At 55.5% G+C, this 17,696-nt stretch overlaps 1 protein-coding gene across 4 annotated transcripts in view; it reads left to right on the top strand.

Moving 5' to 3' along the window:
- Positions 1 to 9,021, top strand: part of CXXC5 (CXXC finger protein 5) — a 32,031-nt gene extending 23,010 nt beyond the window's left edge. For 3 of the 4 annotated variants that reach the window (XM_065690700.1, XM_065690699.1, XM_065690701.1), the window contains exons 2-3: positions 2,589 to 3,628; positions 7,935 to 9,021. In XM_065690700.1, the coding sequence (XP_065546772.1) occupies positions 2,843 to 3,628; positions 7,935 to 7,979 (831 nt within the window). In that variant the 5' untranslated portion in view covers positions 2,589 to 2,842 and the 3' untranslated portion in view covers positions 7,980 to 9,021. The remainder of the gene's footprint in view (positions 1 to 2,588; positions 3,629 to 7,934) is intronic. The other variant, XM_065690702.1, reaches the window with a different exon arrangement.
- The last annotated feature ends 8,675 nt before the right edge of the window (positions 9,022 to 17,696 follow it).

Genomic DNA, 17,696 nt, shown 5'->3' on the forward strand with positions numbered 1-17,696 from the left:
GGTTACTGATGGTGGGAGCAGCTGCTGATGGTGGGATTGTATGGCAGCACTGCTTGGTACCGCTCTTCGTCATCCCCCTGTCCCACTGGGGATGGGAGGGGACATGGCAGTCTCCCCCTTGTCCCTGTGGGTGCTGGGGAGCTGCATGGGGTAGGCAGCAGCAGGGGGTGCTCAGGGGGATCATGCTCCATGCTCTGTTGCCATCAGCCCTGGTTGGAGGAGGCTGTGAGTGGTGGGGCTCAGAGCTGAGGCACCAGTTGATGTGTCTGGGTGGGAGCAGCAGGGAAGGGCTGGCCAATATCCCAGAGCAGAGGAGGATGGGAACTGATGGAGATGGCCACCACAGTGTGCCTCCAGCCGTGTTCTCCCCGCTTCCCTCTCCGCTTTGGCACCCAGACCCCGCTGTCTTGTGGGCACCACCTGGGCTCGTTCCCAGAGCAATGTGAGCTCCTGGAGACCCCCAGTTAAGGCCACAGCAGCACCACGGCTTGGTGGTTACAACGGCCTGGTGAACCCCAGCCCGACCCGGCGCTGGGCCGCACCACGGGGCGGAAGAGGCACTGGGACACAGGAAAAGCAGGCACGAGATAACGGTGACGGGCGGCTTTATCTCACATCCTCTCATCCGGTGCTTTTCCTGCCGCGCTCCCCGCTCTGGCCCCAGCGCCCGTTGCTCTCAGTGTTAAGGTGTGACTCGACCAGGGACAGGTCCCCCACCTCCCTGGCAGCACCCACTGAAGATGTACCCTGGCCTCACTAGCACCCAGCATCCCCATGGGGTGTGATGCTCAGGGAAGGGCAGCCTGTCCCTTCTGCCATGTGGCCTGGCGAGCTCCAGGCTGGAACACAAGCCCTGCATCGATCCACGCTGCATCTTAAATCCTGCAGCAGCTGAAGCAAGCGGTTTTGAGCGTGAGGATGGGGGGGTTTCTCTGCAGACGAGCCAGCTCTGGCACTGGGCTGAGACGGGCTGTCTTCTGCCAGCACCGGGGCTGTTGATGTGCGGACCTTACCCCATCAGTGCTCTAACAGTGATGCTCCCAAGCCATGTCTGTGTGGAATTGTTAGGACTACTCTGCTGTAGTGGGGTTGCTGTGGATGTGGCTCAGCTGTGACTGAGGGGATATGAACTGAGGGGATATGAAGGGTGATGGATGAGCAGCATGCAGCGGGTGCAGGGATGCCCCTCGCTCTGCAGCATCACCCCTGGGGCAGGAGCAAGAGTGCTGGCCACACTTGGTCCCATCACCGGAGGGGAGGCTGCCGGGATAGCCTGGGTGAAGGGATGGGGTAGGCGAGGGGCCTCCTCCCGGAGCTGCCCTCCCCCAGCTGCTGCCGGGGTGGGGACGAGGGTTCCTGCTCCGCTAAGCCCTGCAGCTTTTCTCCTCTAAAGCCTGATTACTCCGGCGGTGCCTGTGCGTGCGTGCAGGCGTGCTCGGGAGGGGAGGAGGACGGGCAGGAATTTCACAACAACAAGTGTTTGCAGCCACACTGGGCCCAGCTGCCCTGGAGCCGCCCCAGGGACGGCACCAAGGTGGGGTCTCCCCATCACCACCGAGCCCCTGTGTCCACCAGAGCAGCCTGTGGTTGGGTGAGCAGGCAAAGGCACGCTGGGGTATGGCAGGAGGTCAGCACTGGGGTTTGGAGTTGGATGCTGTGGCTCCCTATGGGGTTTGGAGTTGGATGCTGTGGCTCCCTATGGGGTTTGGAGTTGGATGCTATGGCTGCCTATGGGGTTTGGAGGTGGACACCATGGCTGCCCATAGAGTTTGGAGGTGAGCACTACAGGGGCTTGGAGGTGGATGCTGCAGCTCCCCATGTCACTTGGAGGTGGACACTGCTGCTCTTGGTGGGGCTTGGAATTGGATGCTCTGGCTCCCTGTGGGGTTTGAAGGTGGATGCTGCAGCTCCTCGTTGGGCTTGGAAGTGGATGCTGCAGTTTCCTATGGAGTTTGGAGGGGGACACTGCAACTCCCCATGGCACTTGGAGCTGGGTGCTGCAGCTCCCCATGTGTGTTCCTTCCTCTGCCTGGTGCTGGTGTGCAGTGCTGGCCTGGGGACAAGTGTCCAGGAGAAGGAGGAGGCAGAGGAGGAGGGAGATGGGTGCAGCCTGGCCTGTGCTGGGTGATGTGGGAGCTGGGATGCAGCCCTGCAACCTGCTGCCTCCCTGGCGCCCGGCATGTGGGGACACTGGTGACTGCAGGCAGGGGACCAGTTGCCCCTTGCATGAGCTCTGGCTGGCGGCTCAGGGGCATCCCCCATCCGGTGTGGGGCCTGCTGGAGCAGAGCGGGAGACCAGCCCCGTGACTTCCCTGGGGCTGCGGTCCCTGCGGGAGGAAAGCCGGGGACAGAGAGCCTTTAAGCACAGCGTGCCATTGCTACCAGGCCGGGACTTCCCCTGTGACCCCCCACTTCTGTCTGCATGGCGCCCCTTTCACAGCGCAGCCCAACGGATCTCCACCGAGGTCCGTTCCCTGGAGTTCCTTTGTTCCCAGTGCTGAGACTTCCATGGCAGGGGGAGGAAGAGCTGCTTTGAAAAGCCTGTTGGCTCTCGCCAGCGCTAACTCTCTTTTCTTTTCTCCTTCCAGAGCCGTGTGTTGTGCTCCAGAGCTGCAGAGTATGTCTTTGCTCTGAGGTCAGACTGAAGCCCTCGGCAGCGGCGCCGGAGGAGACGCCCTGTTGATGAGCGTTCCCATCTGAGCTTTCCCTGGTGGCCGGCGGGCTGGTGCTACCACCAAGGCTTTGGGGATCTTTGGCTTTGGGGTGGGTTTTGGGGTTTGGTTTCATTTGGGGGTTGTTTTGTTTGGGGGGGGGTTGGTTTTGCTGTTGTGCTCCGGGCACCATGTCAAATTCGGGCTCCCATCAAGACACTGGGAACAAGGCAGAGACGGAAAAAAACACCCAAGATGACTCTCAACCCCCCGTCAGCTCCGAGAGGAGGAACAAAAGTGGCATAATAAGTGAACCTTTGAACAAAAGTCTTAAGAAGTCCCGTCCACTCTCCCACTATTCCACCTTTGGTAGCAGCAGCTCGATAAGTGAACATTCAGAGAAAGGCAACCCCTTAGCTAATGGCAACGAAGCGACTGTGGATAAAAGTCATTCTACCTCAAAGCACAAAACCATCTCTAGTATGCTGAGCAAACTCGACCGGGTGTCGGAGCTCTCCGCAGAAGGACAGACCGCCCTACAACAGTTTGCTCAGTCAACAGAAATGCTCAAAAGAGTGGTACAGGAGCATCTTCCTCTCGCAAGCGACCACGGGACTGGGATCTCTGACATGGAGGCAGTCTCAGCTGCAGAGACAATGAACGGCCCCTCCGATTTTCCTTACCTGGGGGCTTTTCCCATCAACCCAGGCCTTTTCATCATGACCCCTGCCGGCGTGTTTCTGGCAGAGAGCGCGCTCCATATGGCTGGCTTGGCAGAGTATCCCATGCAGAATGAGTTGGCATCTGCCATCAATTCGGGGAAAAAGAAACGGAAAAGATGCGGCATGTGCCCGCCCTGCCGAAGACGGATAAACTGCGAGCAGTGCAGCAGTTGTAGGAATCGCAAAACTGGCCACCAGATTTGCAAATTCCGAAAGTGTGAAGAACTCAAAAAGAAGCCTTCTGCAGCACTGGAGGTAACCGGCCCCTCTCAGGCACCCTAACCCCTCCTCGGGCTGCGCTCCTGGGTTCGGATCTGGCCCTAGATAATAAAGCGCCTGGTACTTCTTACTTTTTTATTTCCCCCCCCCCACCCCTTTTCCATACCAGTTCTCCCCCCACCGTGAGATGTGTGCTCTGCCCAGTGCCCCTGGCCCTGCCCTCTCTCATGTACTGGGGTTGGTTGGCTTGGGGAGGAGGGCTGGGGTTCTCTCTGGGGTGTGCTGGGTTGCACTCTCCCTGTTGCAGGCATGGGCAGGAGGTGGCTTCTTTTGGGTAATGGGTGATGGTGGAGCCCATGGCGGTGGGGCAGCCCTGAGCTCACTGTCAGCCCTGAGCAGCAGCATGGCAGTCCCTGGGTTTGGGTGGTAGAAGCTGGGCAGCATCTCCCGTGCTGTGGCCATGCCGAGTCTCCGGCATCCCTCGCTGAGGCAGTCAGGATGAGTCCGTAAGGCACCATATGGATTTCCCACTGATAGCTGAGCTGAAGTCTTGCTTCTGCATCTGACTGAGCTGGGAGCATCCATGCTAAGCACAGGGGTGCTGGGATCCCTGGTGTGAGGCTTTGGAACGGTACCTGGGCTATCACTGCCCACCATGGTCCACACATGGGTGCTGCTGTTGGTCTCAGAGGATAGCCATTGGGTTGGGATGCCAGCTGCTGTTGGGTTTGAGGTGCCACCTTCCCAAAGCTATCACAGAGGTGCCATATTCATGTGGGAGCGTAAGAAAAGTCCAGTGACTTGGGTTGAAGCTCAGCTGGGGCTGTAGCAGGGGTGATGGCTGGCATGTGGGTACGCTGCTGTAGCAAAGCCTGCCTCTTTCTGCGCTCTTATGGGTGCTCTGGACCAGCACTTGTCTGCCGGCTCCCCACATGTTGTGCTGAAGCTGGGTTTGGTTTTTCCGGGAGCTGATCCCACTGTGTCCTGTTGGCAAAAGCTAAGAAGTCACCCATACTGATTGCACACCGTGACACGAGGGCACTGCCCATCCTCTGCTTGTCCCAAAGAGACAGCCCACTGTTTGCTCAGCCAGGTTCTACGTTTTTCAATTAGCATGAGCTCTGAATGAATAGTGAAGGGGGAAAAATATCCTTGTCTGGGTGGGGATGGGGAGAGGGGGACTGTGTCTTTCAAAAACCGCTGTATTGCTAAATTATATTCTTGTTCTAATTTGCTGAGTCAGTGGTCTGGAAAAAGGGAGAAAGGCAAAAAAAAAAGAGTTCATCTCTTCCAAAGATCCCTAAAGCGGGTCAATAGACTCAGAGCTGCAGCAGCTGGAGGAGTTGCTCCCTGCTCCTGGTGCTGAGCCGGGTCTGGAGATGATAAATAGCACTGGGAGCCCTGGGAATGGTCACCCCCGTTATGGGTTTCCCCATCCCTCAGCCGGCTGAGCCACTGAAACAGAGCTCTTGGTGAGACAGAGTTGGGTGCCACCAAAGATGGGTCCTGGGCATGACCATGGGTGTGCTGAGGATGAAAAGAGGTGTTGTGCTGGTGGGGATGGACGCCTGGGCAGATGTGGGTTGCTCCAGAGCGTCACTATCCCCATTTCAGAGCATATCCTCCCTTCTCTTAGGATATCCACTTGTGCCATGTGTTGACCTCGGTGGTATTGAACAAGATAGATAGCGTGTGTATGTGGCTGGGACAGGGACACTTAGACCCCAGCTGATGTCCTAAGGTCACCTGGGTCAATGAGTGTGTTGTTAAACCCCTCCTTATGTCAGCCAGCCTTGGTAATGTGTTTTGTTGGGCCAACTGCTGGCACCTGCCTTGTGGTGGGGACCCATCTGGAGGTAGCAGTGGCCAGGACATTGTGCTGCTTCCAGCTCGGCAGCTCAAAGGTGCCATCACACCATAGTGCTTGATACTGGGACAGGAGGGGCCATTCAGTGGCTCTTTATGTGGGACTGAAAAATTCCCAGGGCTTTCGTAGGAATCCTGGGATTTCCTAGAAATTCCTAGGATGATGCTTTTCTAGCATCATCCATGTCTGGGGGAGCAGTGTCATTGCCAAGGAGAAGCCACCTCCTTCTTCTGAAGTGGTGGCTTCAGTCTGCCAGCCTGGTGTGTCCAGAGGAGCATCCTAGGGGAGCCCAGACAGGGGCCGAGCTGTGATTAAACATTGATCTAAGACCAAGCAGTAAAAACCACATAGAATTAAACCTTTATGGCAGTGTAAAAGAAATGGGCTAAATCCCTCTGCCACCATTAGGCTTTATCAGCACATCTACAGAGCCCGAATAACCGGTCTCTGCTGGTGCCCTGGTGTGGTGCGGGCCGCCCGAGGCTCTGAGACTAGTGAGGCAGGTTGGATGCTCGGAGCAGGCAGCAGCATGTCCCTGCACCAACCAGGCTCCTCCAGCCGTGGCCAGGTCACCCTGGGCTTGTGTTTAGAGCTGTAGGTCACACAAAGGCCATGAATAGTCAGGATTTGACTCAACAGAGCTGTCCTCCATCTGGAGAAGCCTTGGTAAAGTGCATTGGTGCCCCAGCTAGTGCTGGTGTGAGGATCACTGCCACCCTCACTTCAGTCTCGCAGAGACTTTTCACCAAGGCCTTGTGGCAGGACAAGGAGCAATGGTTTTAAACTGGAAGAGGGGAGGTTTAGGCTGGAGATAAGGGAGAAATGTACAATGAGGGTGGTGAGACACTGAATAGGTCATCTGGAGAAGCTGTGGCTGCCCCATCATTGGAAGGGTTCAAGGTCAGGTTGGATGGGGCTTGGAAGAACCTGTTCTAATGAAAGATGTCCTGCACATGTGAGCTGAATTGGACTGGATTGGCTGTGAAGGTCCCTTCCAACCTTCTGTGCTTCCCTCTTGGAAGTTCCAACTGATTCTGTGATTCTATGATCATGGGGACAAGGGGTGATCTATGCTGAGCGTCCACATTAGAGCTGGTTGTCCATCTTCCTTTATTAATGAATGGGCAGAGGTGTTCAAGATGACCAGTATCAGACATCTCCAGACCCTTGTTTCTCTCTCTTTGGATGATGTATCTGAGTAGGTCAGCCCTGCTGGCAAGTCCACCATGTTCTGCCCTGTTTCTGCACCCAGTGCCTTGGGTGAGATCCAGCATGGCTGGCTGTGTGCCCTGCCACAGCCTGTGCATCACTGGCCAGAGGCACTTGTGTCATCCCCAGGTGCCTGATTGCATATTGCAGAGGCTTTTGGGGAAACGGTGTTGCCCCCAGCTCAGTTTGCCCAGAGAACCAAGCATGGGCCAGAAGCAGGATCATGATCCATCCTACTGGGCACTACCAGCTCTTGCCCATTCTCACCTTTCGCCATCTTCCTCTTGCACAAACCCCATGCGTGGGTCATAATGCCCATGGAAGTGAGCACATTGGGGTCCCTTCTGCAGGGGTTGGGGGAGGCACTGCCCTGGTTCCTCGTTGAGACTTGGTGGGTTATCTTGACCCAAGAGAAGGACCTGACGGAAGCCAGCTGGTTTGTTTCCCATTGGCATCCATAGCTTGTCTGGCGATGCAGGAGCCGAAGGGCTCTCTGAGGCACATCCTCTTATGAGATAGTGTGGCCCTATCTGCTGGCTAGCATTGTGTGGTCTTGCCTGGGGGCTGTTGGCATTGAGAGACACTGTGGTCCTTGCATACTCCACCTGTGGTCTCATGAATGATGCACGGGTTTCCCACCCCATCCAGCTGGGAAACGTCCCACGTTCTCCTTCCAGAGGACTGCAGAGCCGTTGGGGCCGTTGCCCCACATGACCTTTCCTGGGGGGGTGTTCAAAGAGGTTCATCTGTTGTTGGTCACTTTGCTGTGTGTGGGATTGAGCCTGGTGGGACTCATCCCTCTTCCCCATGAGATGCTGAGGGGTCCTGTTGTTGGTCAGGGCTGCTCTGTTGGGGACGAGGTTGTTCACTGTGGCAGGGGAATGATGTCTGTTGTGTCCTTGCTCCTGGGTCTCGTGTCCATAAGCCCAACCAGCTCACCCCCTGCCTCAGTTTCCCCCCAGATGCCCTCCTATACTCATATATTGGCTGGGCTCCTGTCCCCTGGGTGTCCCTCCATCAATGGCAGGGAAGCTGGGGGCTGTGCCAGGCCGTGCCAGGTCATTGTGGCCTGGGAATGTTGGGATGTGTGGCCATATCTGTGGGACGCTGAGCCCAGGCTGATTCTATCTCGAAGCTGATGGCTGGGATGCTGGGATGGGGATGGAGGGGTGGAGGGAGGTGATGCCACACGGCTGTGCCGGACCCGACCTAACGCCTTGTCCCTTCTTCTTCTATACCCCCCTCCCTGTTTCTCTTCCTTTCCAGAAGGTGATGCTTCCTACAGGAGCCGCGTTCAGATGGTTCCAGTAGGAACGGGAATCCCAAAGCTCTGTCATCCAAGTGCAATGTCACTGCTTGCTTGTGTTGTCTCAGGCAAGGGATTTTTGGCTGAAATGAATGGATGCACCTGTGTCTCTTTAGAACCAAAAATATTTTCTCGCAAATCTCATTCCTGTTTTTATAATTTTATTTTCTTTTTTTTTCCTTTTTTCTCTTTTTTCTCTTTTTTTTTTTGGCGTTTGTTTTAACATCTCCGAGTCCGAGTCCGACATTTAACTGCTTTTCAAATAAAAAATAAAGAAAAGGAAAAAAAAATAATAATATACAACCACAATGGATCTGTAAAGTACCAAGACTTAATAGACAGAGTATGGACAATCAGTTTCTTTCTGTGTTTTTGGTGTTGATGTTGTTTATGTGTGAAAGATGCAGTACTTGTGTAGGGAATGTAAATTTACAGTAACCTTTGAAAACCTAGTTACTAATAAGCACTACTGTAATTTAGCACAGTTGTTTAATTGCACCCTCATTTATACTTTTTCTTTGATTCTTTCCCATCATACAATAGAGTGGGTAGTTTCTAGAATGCCTCAACTTCATGTTTATAAATGAGAATATGTTTAAAGCGATGTAGTATCCCCTTTCCCTAGCCATTCACCGATGGAAGTTTAACCCGGTATCAAAGGTGGAAGGAAACAATTGCTACACAACTGGGGGTGGTCGAGACAGGAAAAAACAAAATGGATTTAAAAAAAAAAGGCAAAAAGAAAGGCAAAAAAAAGGTCATTGTTAGTTTATTACTCTAGAGTGAGGAACACTGCAGCCAGAACCCTTCTAACGCAATGGTTTGCTCCTAGAAGTAATTTCTGTCAACTTACTGAAGTTCAAAATCAGACTCCAATCCCGATCGCAGGACCTGTGCTGAAGCAGTTACGACAAGTGACATTTCTCTTCTGTTCCCATCCCCGTCTCTCCAGCTCTCTCTCCATCATCCAATTGAAATGCTGTTTGTAATGTTTTAGCGATCCAGGCTGGTTTTGTGAATAAAATGAATGCATGTTTTGTGTCATGATTTCCAGCTCTGTTATTTCTCTCCCATCCCTCTCTCCAGCCATCCAGGTCTCTCCAACGGTGGTTGGCTCCCGCCTGGCTTTGCCTGCCCGTGTGCCCCATTGGGATGGTGATGGTCTGATGAGCCGAGCTGGAGTCACCCCACTGCTAAATCCACATGGTTAATCCCAGAAGTGGATGGGCTAAGCCAGCCCCAGCTCATCCCAGGGATATTTCCTGGTTTGACTTCCCTGGAGTTCTACAGGGTAGCGCAAGGCCATGGTTTTGGTAACACAATATCACTGATGTGCCATGGAGAGCCACGGTGAGGCTGCTTTGGTTGGGACAAGTCCAAATCGAGCTCCCAAAGGTGAGCAAGCTCAGGAAGCTGAGCTCTGGTGCTGCTCATGGATGGCTTTCCAGGCTGTGTCTGAGGGAGCCAGCTGGGATGGACAGGATGGAGCCAACCAGGGTGGAGAGGATGTTGTATGGCCTCAGTGAGGATACTGCTGGTGCTTGGGGTGTTGTGCTTGGCGTTGCTTGACTGCCTGCCTCCTTGCAGCCCTCAGGAGGGTCTCCTGTCCATGCAGGGAGGGACACCCCATGCTGGGGGAAGACGCAGACCTGCCTGGACCTGACGATGCCAGGAGGAGGTAGTGAGAGGCTTTGTCCGTGGCTCCAGCCAGCGTTCGGGCCAGCATCTGTTGACCAGATGTGGACCCGGAGGAGGGGGGTGATGGTGGTGCCCGTGCTCCATCCCACTGACCCGCCAGGACCGAGCAGAAAGTCCCTGGGGGAAAAACTGCCCCAAATGCCCTCTCCAGCAGTCTGACACCCCAGCAGCTCCCGGGGCTTTGGAGTCCAGTGCCAAGGTCACACTGTCAGCGTGCCTGCGGGGATGGCTGGAGCTCATGGTGATGGTGATGGAACTGGGCCAGCATGGCAGGGGACAGAGCTCAAGGCCTGCAGGGACAGAGGGACCCTGCTCATGCCCCAGCAATGTGCTGGTGCGTGGCATTGCCTGGCTCATGCGCCAACCAGGGTGGCACTGGCAAGTGGCTGCGGGGAGCTGGTTGCCAGTTGTGGCTGCTCGGGCAACAGCCGAAATCACTTAGCAGGAATGTGGTGGAGGGTGTTATGGGAAAAGGGAGTCTGGCTGGTGTTTTATGACTGTAGCTAATGCTGGGGCTGTGTGAACGCACAGTGCTGGCACCTGGGGGGGAGCCAGCCACTGCCCCATGCTGGGAGAGCGTCCTGGGTAGCGGCACGCAGAGCCACTCCAATGGGAATTCCAGCCCCAACACACTGTGGAGATGCAAGGGGGTATAAGGCTGCTTCACAGCCCCAGCAGAGCCAGGGCTGGGGACTCCTGGCGTTGTCTACAGGGGTGTTCCCCCCAGTCTGGCCACGTCACCCACAACAGGGCTGCATGGGTCTGCCACTGGCACAGACTGGTGCTTGGTGAAGGGCCAATGGGGCAGTTGCAGACATGGCAAACCCTGCTTTGCCATGCTGCTCCTCTGCCGCCTGCTGCCCACAGGGACAGCAGTGTCTGAGCTCTGCTTTCCCACTGGGAAGCCACAAGGCACAGGGAGTGTGTCCCACATCACCTGCATGGGCATCACAACAACATGGAAAGGCTTGCAGGGTGTGTGTGGGCATGTAGTGGGATCAGCAGGGGCTTTTCCAGAGGGGAAAACAGGTTTGGTAGAAAGGAAGGAGGCAGAGAAGGTGGCATCAAACCCTGCCTGTGAGGGTGCTGAGGCGCTAGCACAGGGTGCCCAGAGAAGCTGTGGCTGCCCCATCCCTGGCAGTGTTCAAGGCCAGGTTGGACACAGGGGCTTGGAGCAAGCTGCTCCAGTGGAAGGGGTCCTTGTCCATGGCAGGGGCTGGAGCTGGGTGAGCTTTAAGGTCCCTTCAACCCGAACCATTCTGGGATTGTGTGATAACGAGCTTAGTGTGGCACTGAGGGAGAACCTTGAGCGCTACCACAAGGGCTGGCCTGGGGTCACTCTTAATTAACATCCTCATTAAACAGAGTTAGCAGAAGGGCAACTAAACCTGCCTCTGGCCCAAGGGCACGTGGTGACAGAGGACACGGTGTGTTCGAATGGTGGGGTGGTGCCAGCAAAGCAGTGTCAGGAGAGGACAGCCCCTGGAGTGGGGCTGGTGCAGCGGTGATGCCAGCGGTGTTGTGCATGGTGGAGCTGGCCTGCTTGGTGAGGACGGTGTCCCAGGAGCTGGTGCTAGAGCAATGTCCCATCCTGCATCCCAAACTGGTGTGCGGGGCTGAGCTGTGGGTGTCCCCTCCCCTCTCCACAGTGGCACCACCGCTTCCCCTGCGCTGGGTCACAGGGATGTGATGGTGACTGCTGCATCCCTGTGTCCCCCAGGCTGCAATCCTCATCCTGACCCTGGTCTGACTCCCCCCGGAGCGGGGACGGGGCAGAATGCAGGAAGTGCCGAACAGAATGTGCTTGATCCAAGCTGGATACCAGGATAGAGCCACTGCTGCTGGCCAGGCCTGGCCTCCTGGGGGGGGGGCTGCTGTGACAGTGAGGGGTCAGGGTCCTGGTAAAGGGGCTGCGAGATTCGTTGTGGTGGGATAGAGCATCTGTGAGCATCGAGGCCTGGCGGCTGCTTGGTGACCCGATGGTTCAGCCCCATGATGAACCATGGCATGGGACAGTGCAGATGGGGCGAGACAATGCAGACCTTATGGAGTTCAACAAGGACAAGCGCAAGGTCCTGCACATGGGTAGGGGAAATCCCAGGCACAGCTACAGGTTGGGTGGAGAATGGGTTAGAGCAGCCCTGAGGAGAAGGACTTGGGTGTTGAGTGATGAGAAGCTCCCCGCAACCCAGCTTCAGTGTGCGCTTGAGCCCAGAACCCCCCATGTGCTGGGCTGCACCCCCAGAGCGTGAGCAGCAGCCGAGGAAGGGGATCCTGCCCCTCTGCTGGGCTCTGGGGAGACCCCCCCTGCAGTCCTGATCCAGCTCTGGGGCAGCAGCACAAGAGGGACGTGGAGCTGTTGGAGCGAGTCCAGAGGAGGCCATGGAGATGATGAGGGGGCTGGAGCTGGGACTTGCAGAACTCCTGACCTACCACCGTGCTCTGAGATCCCCCCATGCCTGAGCCATCACACGTGGCTTCTGTAGCACAGAAACTGCCTGAGGTCCTCCTGCTGTGGGGACCGCTGTGCCTCCAGACCTGGCACCCTGCCTGCAGCTCAGCAGTGCTGCCTCTGTGTAGGAAGCCCCATGTCTGGGATTTCAGGTCCCATCTCTGCACCCCACATAGTGAATGACTGCTTGGTGTGTGCTGGTTTTGCTTACATGAAGGGGGACACCTCTTGCACCCCCAGCTCCTTCAGCCCATCAGAGTACCCTGACCTCCAGCATCCACAGCTGTGGGCAGTAAGGACTGTCCAGCCTGACTGAGCCAGGTGTCCCTGATTATTCCCGATGAACGTGTAGGTGCTCCCACTGCTCTTCAGCCATGTCTGCTGTGCTAATCTGGTTTCGAGGCCAGAGCAGTCAGGACCTGTGAGAAATAGGTTGGTCAGTGACAGTAGAAGGAGGCTCCTCTGTGTAAGATGCTGTATTATGGGGTGGGGGAGCAGTGCTGATGGGGGAATGACAGGGGCTGGGCAGAGGTGACAGGAACCAGTCCAAGCTGGGGGTTTGGAGATTGCAACCTGTCTCCTCCTTGGCCAGACCTTGGCACCGGCAGCCCTAGGGAAGCATTGCGCTGAGGGGTTCTATGTCCTCCTCCACCAGAATGCTGCCCATGGACATAGCACTTGCGAAGGTGTTCAGATAGTACCATGTGTGGTGGGAACACCAGAGCAGGCTGCCCTGTCCTTGCCCCCCTTGGACCTCTGATCCAGGGATGAAGAATGCCCATGGGGCAGGAAGGATGCCCTGCCTGCCCCTGCCAGTGAGACTTGGGCTGGCTTTTCCTGGAGCTGGCCTGGCTGGATACCATCTCCCAAGCCTTTGAAACACTTGGGCTGGCTTCTCCTGCAGCAGGCCTGGATGGACCCTCTGCCCGAGCCTGTCCCATTGCACAGCCCCATCACCCCGAGCCCAGGCAACCCTGGGGGTGCCGCAGTGCAAGCCAGCCAAGCCCACCCCCAGGAGCTGAGGACCCAGGGATTGGTGAGTACATCCCCCCGGAACTTCACAGTCATTCATTTCTGCATTTCACCTCCTTTGCTGGCCCTGCTCTTTTCAAAGCTCCATCTGTTGTGGGCAATGATACCTCAGAGTGGCAGGGCCATAAACTGCCCCACCTCCAGCAGAGTTCATTTTCCAGCTTTGGGAGCAGAGCAGCCAGGAGATCAATGCCCACGAAGCACTCGCAGGTCCTGGATTGCGCTGAACCCCAGCAGAGAGCAGCAGTGCTTGGCACAACTCTGCACCCCTCCACTGTGCCCTGTGACCCTCCAGATGCTCCCACTCATCTGGAGCTGGCATCACCACCACTGACACCCTTTCACCTCATCACTGTGGTCACGGGTCTGCGCTGACCTGGGCATCATCCTGCTGGGAGCTGCTCCTGCAGCAATGCTCTGTGCCCTGCCTGCCTCAGCAAGACACACCAGGCTGTTCCTGGTGCTTTTAACCTGGAGCTGAGGGGTGAAAGCAGCCCAGGACAGAGCCTTCTTGTGCGTCCCTGCAGCAAGGTGTGGGGTGCCCCATCTCCTGCTGTTCTGCCTGGCCTGGGGGAGATAGAGCTGGAGAAAGGGGAGAGGGCAGGGCAAGCCATGAGAGGATGGGGACTGCACAAGGAAAGAAAACACTTGTCCTTTGGGCAGAGGGATGATAAAAGGGCAGGAGATGGGGGTGGGAAAGGGACATAGCAGGGATGGGAGTCCCTGGAGAAGACACAATCTGTTGGGTGCAGGGCTCGGTGGAGGTCTCTGTGTTCCCACATCTTACCTGGTCCCACCACAGCATGGGCCATTAGTTACCTAGGGTACCACAGCTAAGCCCCATCCTGCACCACAGACAGCAAGTGGGAGCTGGGCCCTCCATGGTGAGCAATGGGGTGTCTGCCCAGGGCTGAGGGGTGCCCATGGGCATCTCATCCGAGCTGCCTGCAGAGCAGGGAGGGTCTGCAACCCAAGTGAGCCCTCCATCACAGCAGAGCTGCCGGCTCTGTCCTCCCACCTCCATTTTCTGACGCTTCCAGACAAAGTGACCGTTTATCCGCTTGGATTTCAAGCTGTGTGCACAGCCCCGCACTCACCCCTTTGGCTGGACACGGGGAAGAGGAGGAATGCAACCAGGCAGGTTTGTGCAAACACAGGCTCTGCGTGGTCCCCCTTGGTCTTTAGTCTGGTAAGCAAAATCAGCATCTAATCCAGATCAAACAGGACTTTAGCTCCTGTCAAAGGACTGATCCCCTATTCTGCCCAGGCTGTGGTATTTAAAGGGACATGGGCAGGTTAAGTACAGCTGGAAACAAAGGGGTTGTGAAAATAATCATAATAAAAATAACAACAGCGAAAGCTGGGAAGGATTAGCGGGAAGAGAGACTGTAATGAAATATAACTGCCAAGGAAAACTGTGGTTAATGGAGACATCTCCCTGGAGCATATGAAACCTCAGGTAGTGGAGGAGGAAAGAGATATGTGAAACCACTCAGAAACCAGCAGAAAGGCAGAACAGGCTGCTCCTGGATCAGGGCACGATCCTCTCCTCTCCTCTCCTCTCCTCTCCTCTCCTCTCCTCTCCTCTCCTCTCCTCTCCTCTCCTCTCCTCTCCTCTCCTCTCCTCTCCTCTCCTCTCCTCTCCTCTCCTCTCCTCTCCTCTCCTCTCCTCTCCTCTCCTCTCCTCTCCTCTCCTCTCCTCTCCTCTCCTCTCCTCTCCTCTCCTCTCCTCTCCTCTCCTCTCCTCTCCTCTCCTCTCCTCTCCTCTCCTCTCCTCTCCTCTCCTCTCCTCTCCTCTCCTCTCCAATCCAGGTGCCGGGGGGGACCATGGGCTGGCCCAGCCCTGCCGTGCCGCAGCCCCCAGATAGGATTTAGCCACCCGACTTCTCCTGACCTTAATAACTGGCGCTGACTTAGCTGAGAGTCTGGTGCTAAATCCCGCGTGAGTCTGGAAGTGTAGGAGTCGGTGTCACAAGTAATTTATTCCACGCATCTCTCAGCCTCCTAAACTTGGGGAAGCCAGTTATTAACACGGATCCTGGTGCTGCCGCAGCCCTGGTTGAGCACATCGACAGCAGCCTCTCTTTATACTCAGTTTTCTCCTTTCCCTCCCCTTTAGCTCATAGCTGCTGGCTTTCCCAGGCTGGAGAGTGAAGCCCCATTCAGTCCTATCTCCCAGTTCCGGAACAGGCATCATCCAGACCCAGGCAAAGCCCCCATTGCCCACAGCACCATAGAGCATCCTTCTAGCCATGGACAAGTGCCAGGCCAGCCACCTTCAAAGAAGGGCAAGATGCCCCAAAATACGTGACTAGAATAGCCACAGCCCCTACAAGCAAGATCTAACTCATATGTGGGTGCTGCACATGGGTGCTGCATCCTGGGGACCTCAACCTTGTTCCATGGATGCCATGGAGCAGATATGGCTCTTCAGCCTCATCGCAAATGGCTGCTCTGGTGTGGTGTGCTTGGAAGACCAGAGGAAACTCTTCAATTGGGATCTGAGAGCCTGGGCTGGGGAAGTGAAGGGTTCTAATGCCCATGCAAAGGGAGCCAAGGCTGAGAAGGGAAAGGGGATCCCTCTCCATTGGACATGGTGTGCGGCAGCCTTTCCTGGGGCTTCTGGCCCTGTTCAGGCCCAAAGGGTTGGAGCAGGTGGGGACCCCACAGGCACAGCCCCTGGGAAGGGGTGCCCAGCTCTGGTACACCTGTACTGCCTGTCTGAGGATGAGGCACCTGGGGCTGCAGCCCCTGTCCTTGGAGCTGATGGATCCCTCACATCCACATGCCTGGCTCCGCTCTCCATTGTTACATGTGGCTGCTACATGGCTCATTACAGATGTGAGACCAAATCAAATCCAACACCCTGGATAACTCCCGGGTGTGACCACACACAGGTTACTCCCTGTCCATTGGCATCTGCTTGAATGAACTCTGCCAGCAACCTCTGCTGTGCCACGGGGATGTCAGAATAGTCTGTGTTGGAAGGGACATTAAAGCTCATCCGGTTCCAATCCCCTGCTATGGGCAGGGACACCTTCCACTAGAGCAGCTTGCTCCAAACCCCTGTGTCCAGCCTGGCCTTGAGCACTGCCAGGGATGGGGCAGCCACAGCTTCTCTGGGCATCCTGTGCCAGCGCCTTGGTGCTGTCATGGGGTGCTTGTCCAGCTCATGACTTGCTTGTCCAGCTCATGACCTGCATGTCCAGCTTTTGTACTTGGCCAGATTAGGGAAATTAAAAACAAGCAAGAAAAGAATACACAAACATCCCAACTTCTACCTTGCATGGTCCTAGAGTCACACATCGCCAGGGCTGGAATCATCTCAGACCTCCTGCCCTGCCTGTGCGCCTTCCCTTTGCAGCCTTCTGCTCCCAGCACCCTGTTTCATCAGAGGAACCCACTTTTCCAGAGGTTGAGCGTATTCTGTGGCATTGGCAGTCTGGAAACTAATCAGCAAACAGCAGTTTCCAGAGGCTGATAATTCACCCAAAATTGTGTGCAGATCTTTGGGAAATGGAGCAGCCCCATCCAGGCCCCGCACAGCCATCTCATTCCTGACTCCTGGCAAAACTCCATGGTCCTACTTGATGGGCAAACTGTATCCTCAGAAATGAGGTTTGCTTAAATTTTGGAGAGACAAATGTAGTCTGACTCAGCCACAAAGCATGGCAAATCTCAAGCAGGCAGTTGGTATATGGCTAAGAGTCTACTTGGGCTGTGAGAGTACGTGGTGTTGCATTGTTTTGGCTGTTAAATCAAAAACCCAGGGGGAAGAAATCTCTTTGGGACAACCCAAAATGAGCTGTTCTGGATATTCTTTCTGACACACAAAAAAGTGCTGCTTGGACAGGGGAGGCGCTTGGTTTTACCCACTACTGATATTAACTAGATTTCTAGATGAAGCACTTTGCTTATTCCAAGGTAACAGATGCTTCTTGTCCTTTAAAATGGAGCCCAAATTCATCGTTAATTATATCAAACGCTAGAGATTTGTCCTGGGTTCAGCGGTAGCAGTCATTTTTCTCCTTCTTGGTAGCTGGCGCAGTGCTGTGTTTTGACTTTTGGCCTGGGAACAGCACTGATAACACCGATGTTTTTAGTTACTGCTCAAATGTTTTAGTCTGAGCAAGGACTTTCTGAGCCTCATGCTCTGCCAGGGAGGAGGGAAAGCTGGGAGGAAGCAGAGACAGGACACCTGACCCAACCTAGCCAAAGAGGTATTCCATACCACAGCACGTCATGCCCAGGATGTAACTGAGAGTTACCCGGAAGGGCTAGGGCACGGCGGGGTTGGATGAGGTATAAGTCGGTGCTCGGTCGGGTGGGGTTGGACGAGTTATTGGTCGGCTGGTGCTGAGGTGTTGTATTCTTTCATCTTGTTATTTCCTTTATCATTACTGTTACTGGTGGTAGCAGCAGTGATTTGTGTTATACCTTAGTTACTAAAGTGTTCTTATCTCAGCCCGTGGGAGTTGCATTCTTTCCGATTCTCCTCTCCGTCCCTCCGGGTGTAGGGGGAGGGCAAGAAGGGGGGGAG

Source organism: Lathamus discolor, chromosome 10 (genome assembly GCF_037157495.1).
Source record: "Lathamus discolor isolate bLatDis1 chromosome 10, bLatDis1.hap1, whole genome shotgun sequence".
NCBI classification, from domain to species: Eukaryota; Metazoa; Chordata; class Aves; order Psittaciformes; family Psittacidae; genus Lathamus; species Lathamus discolor.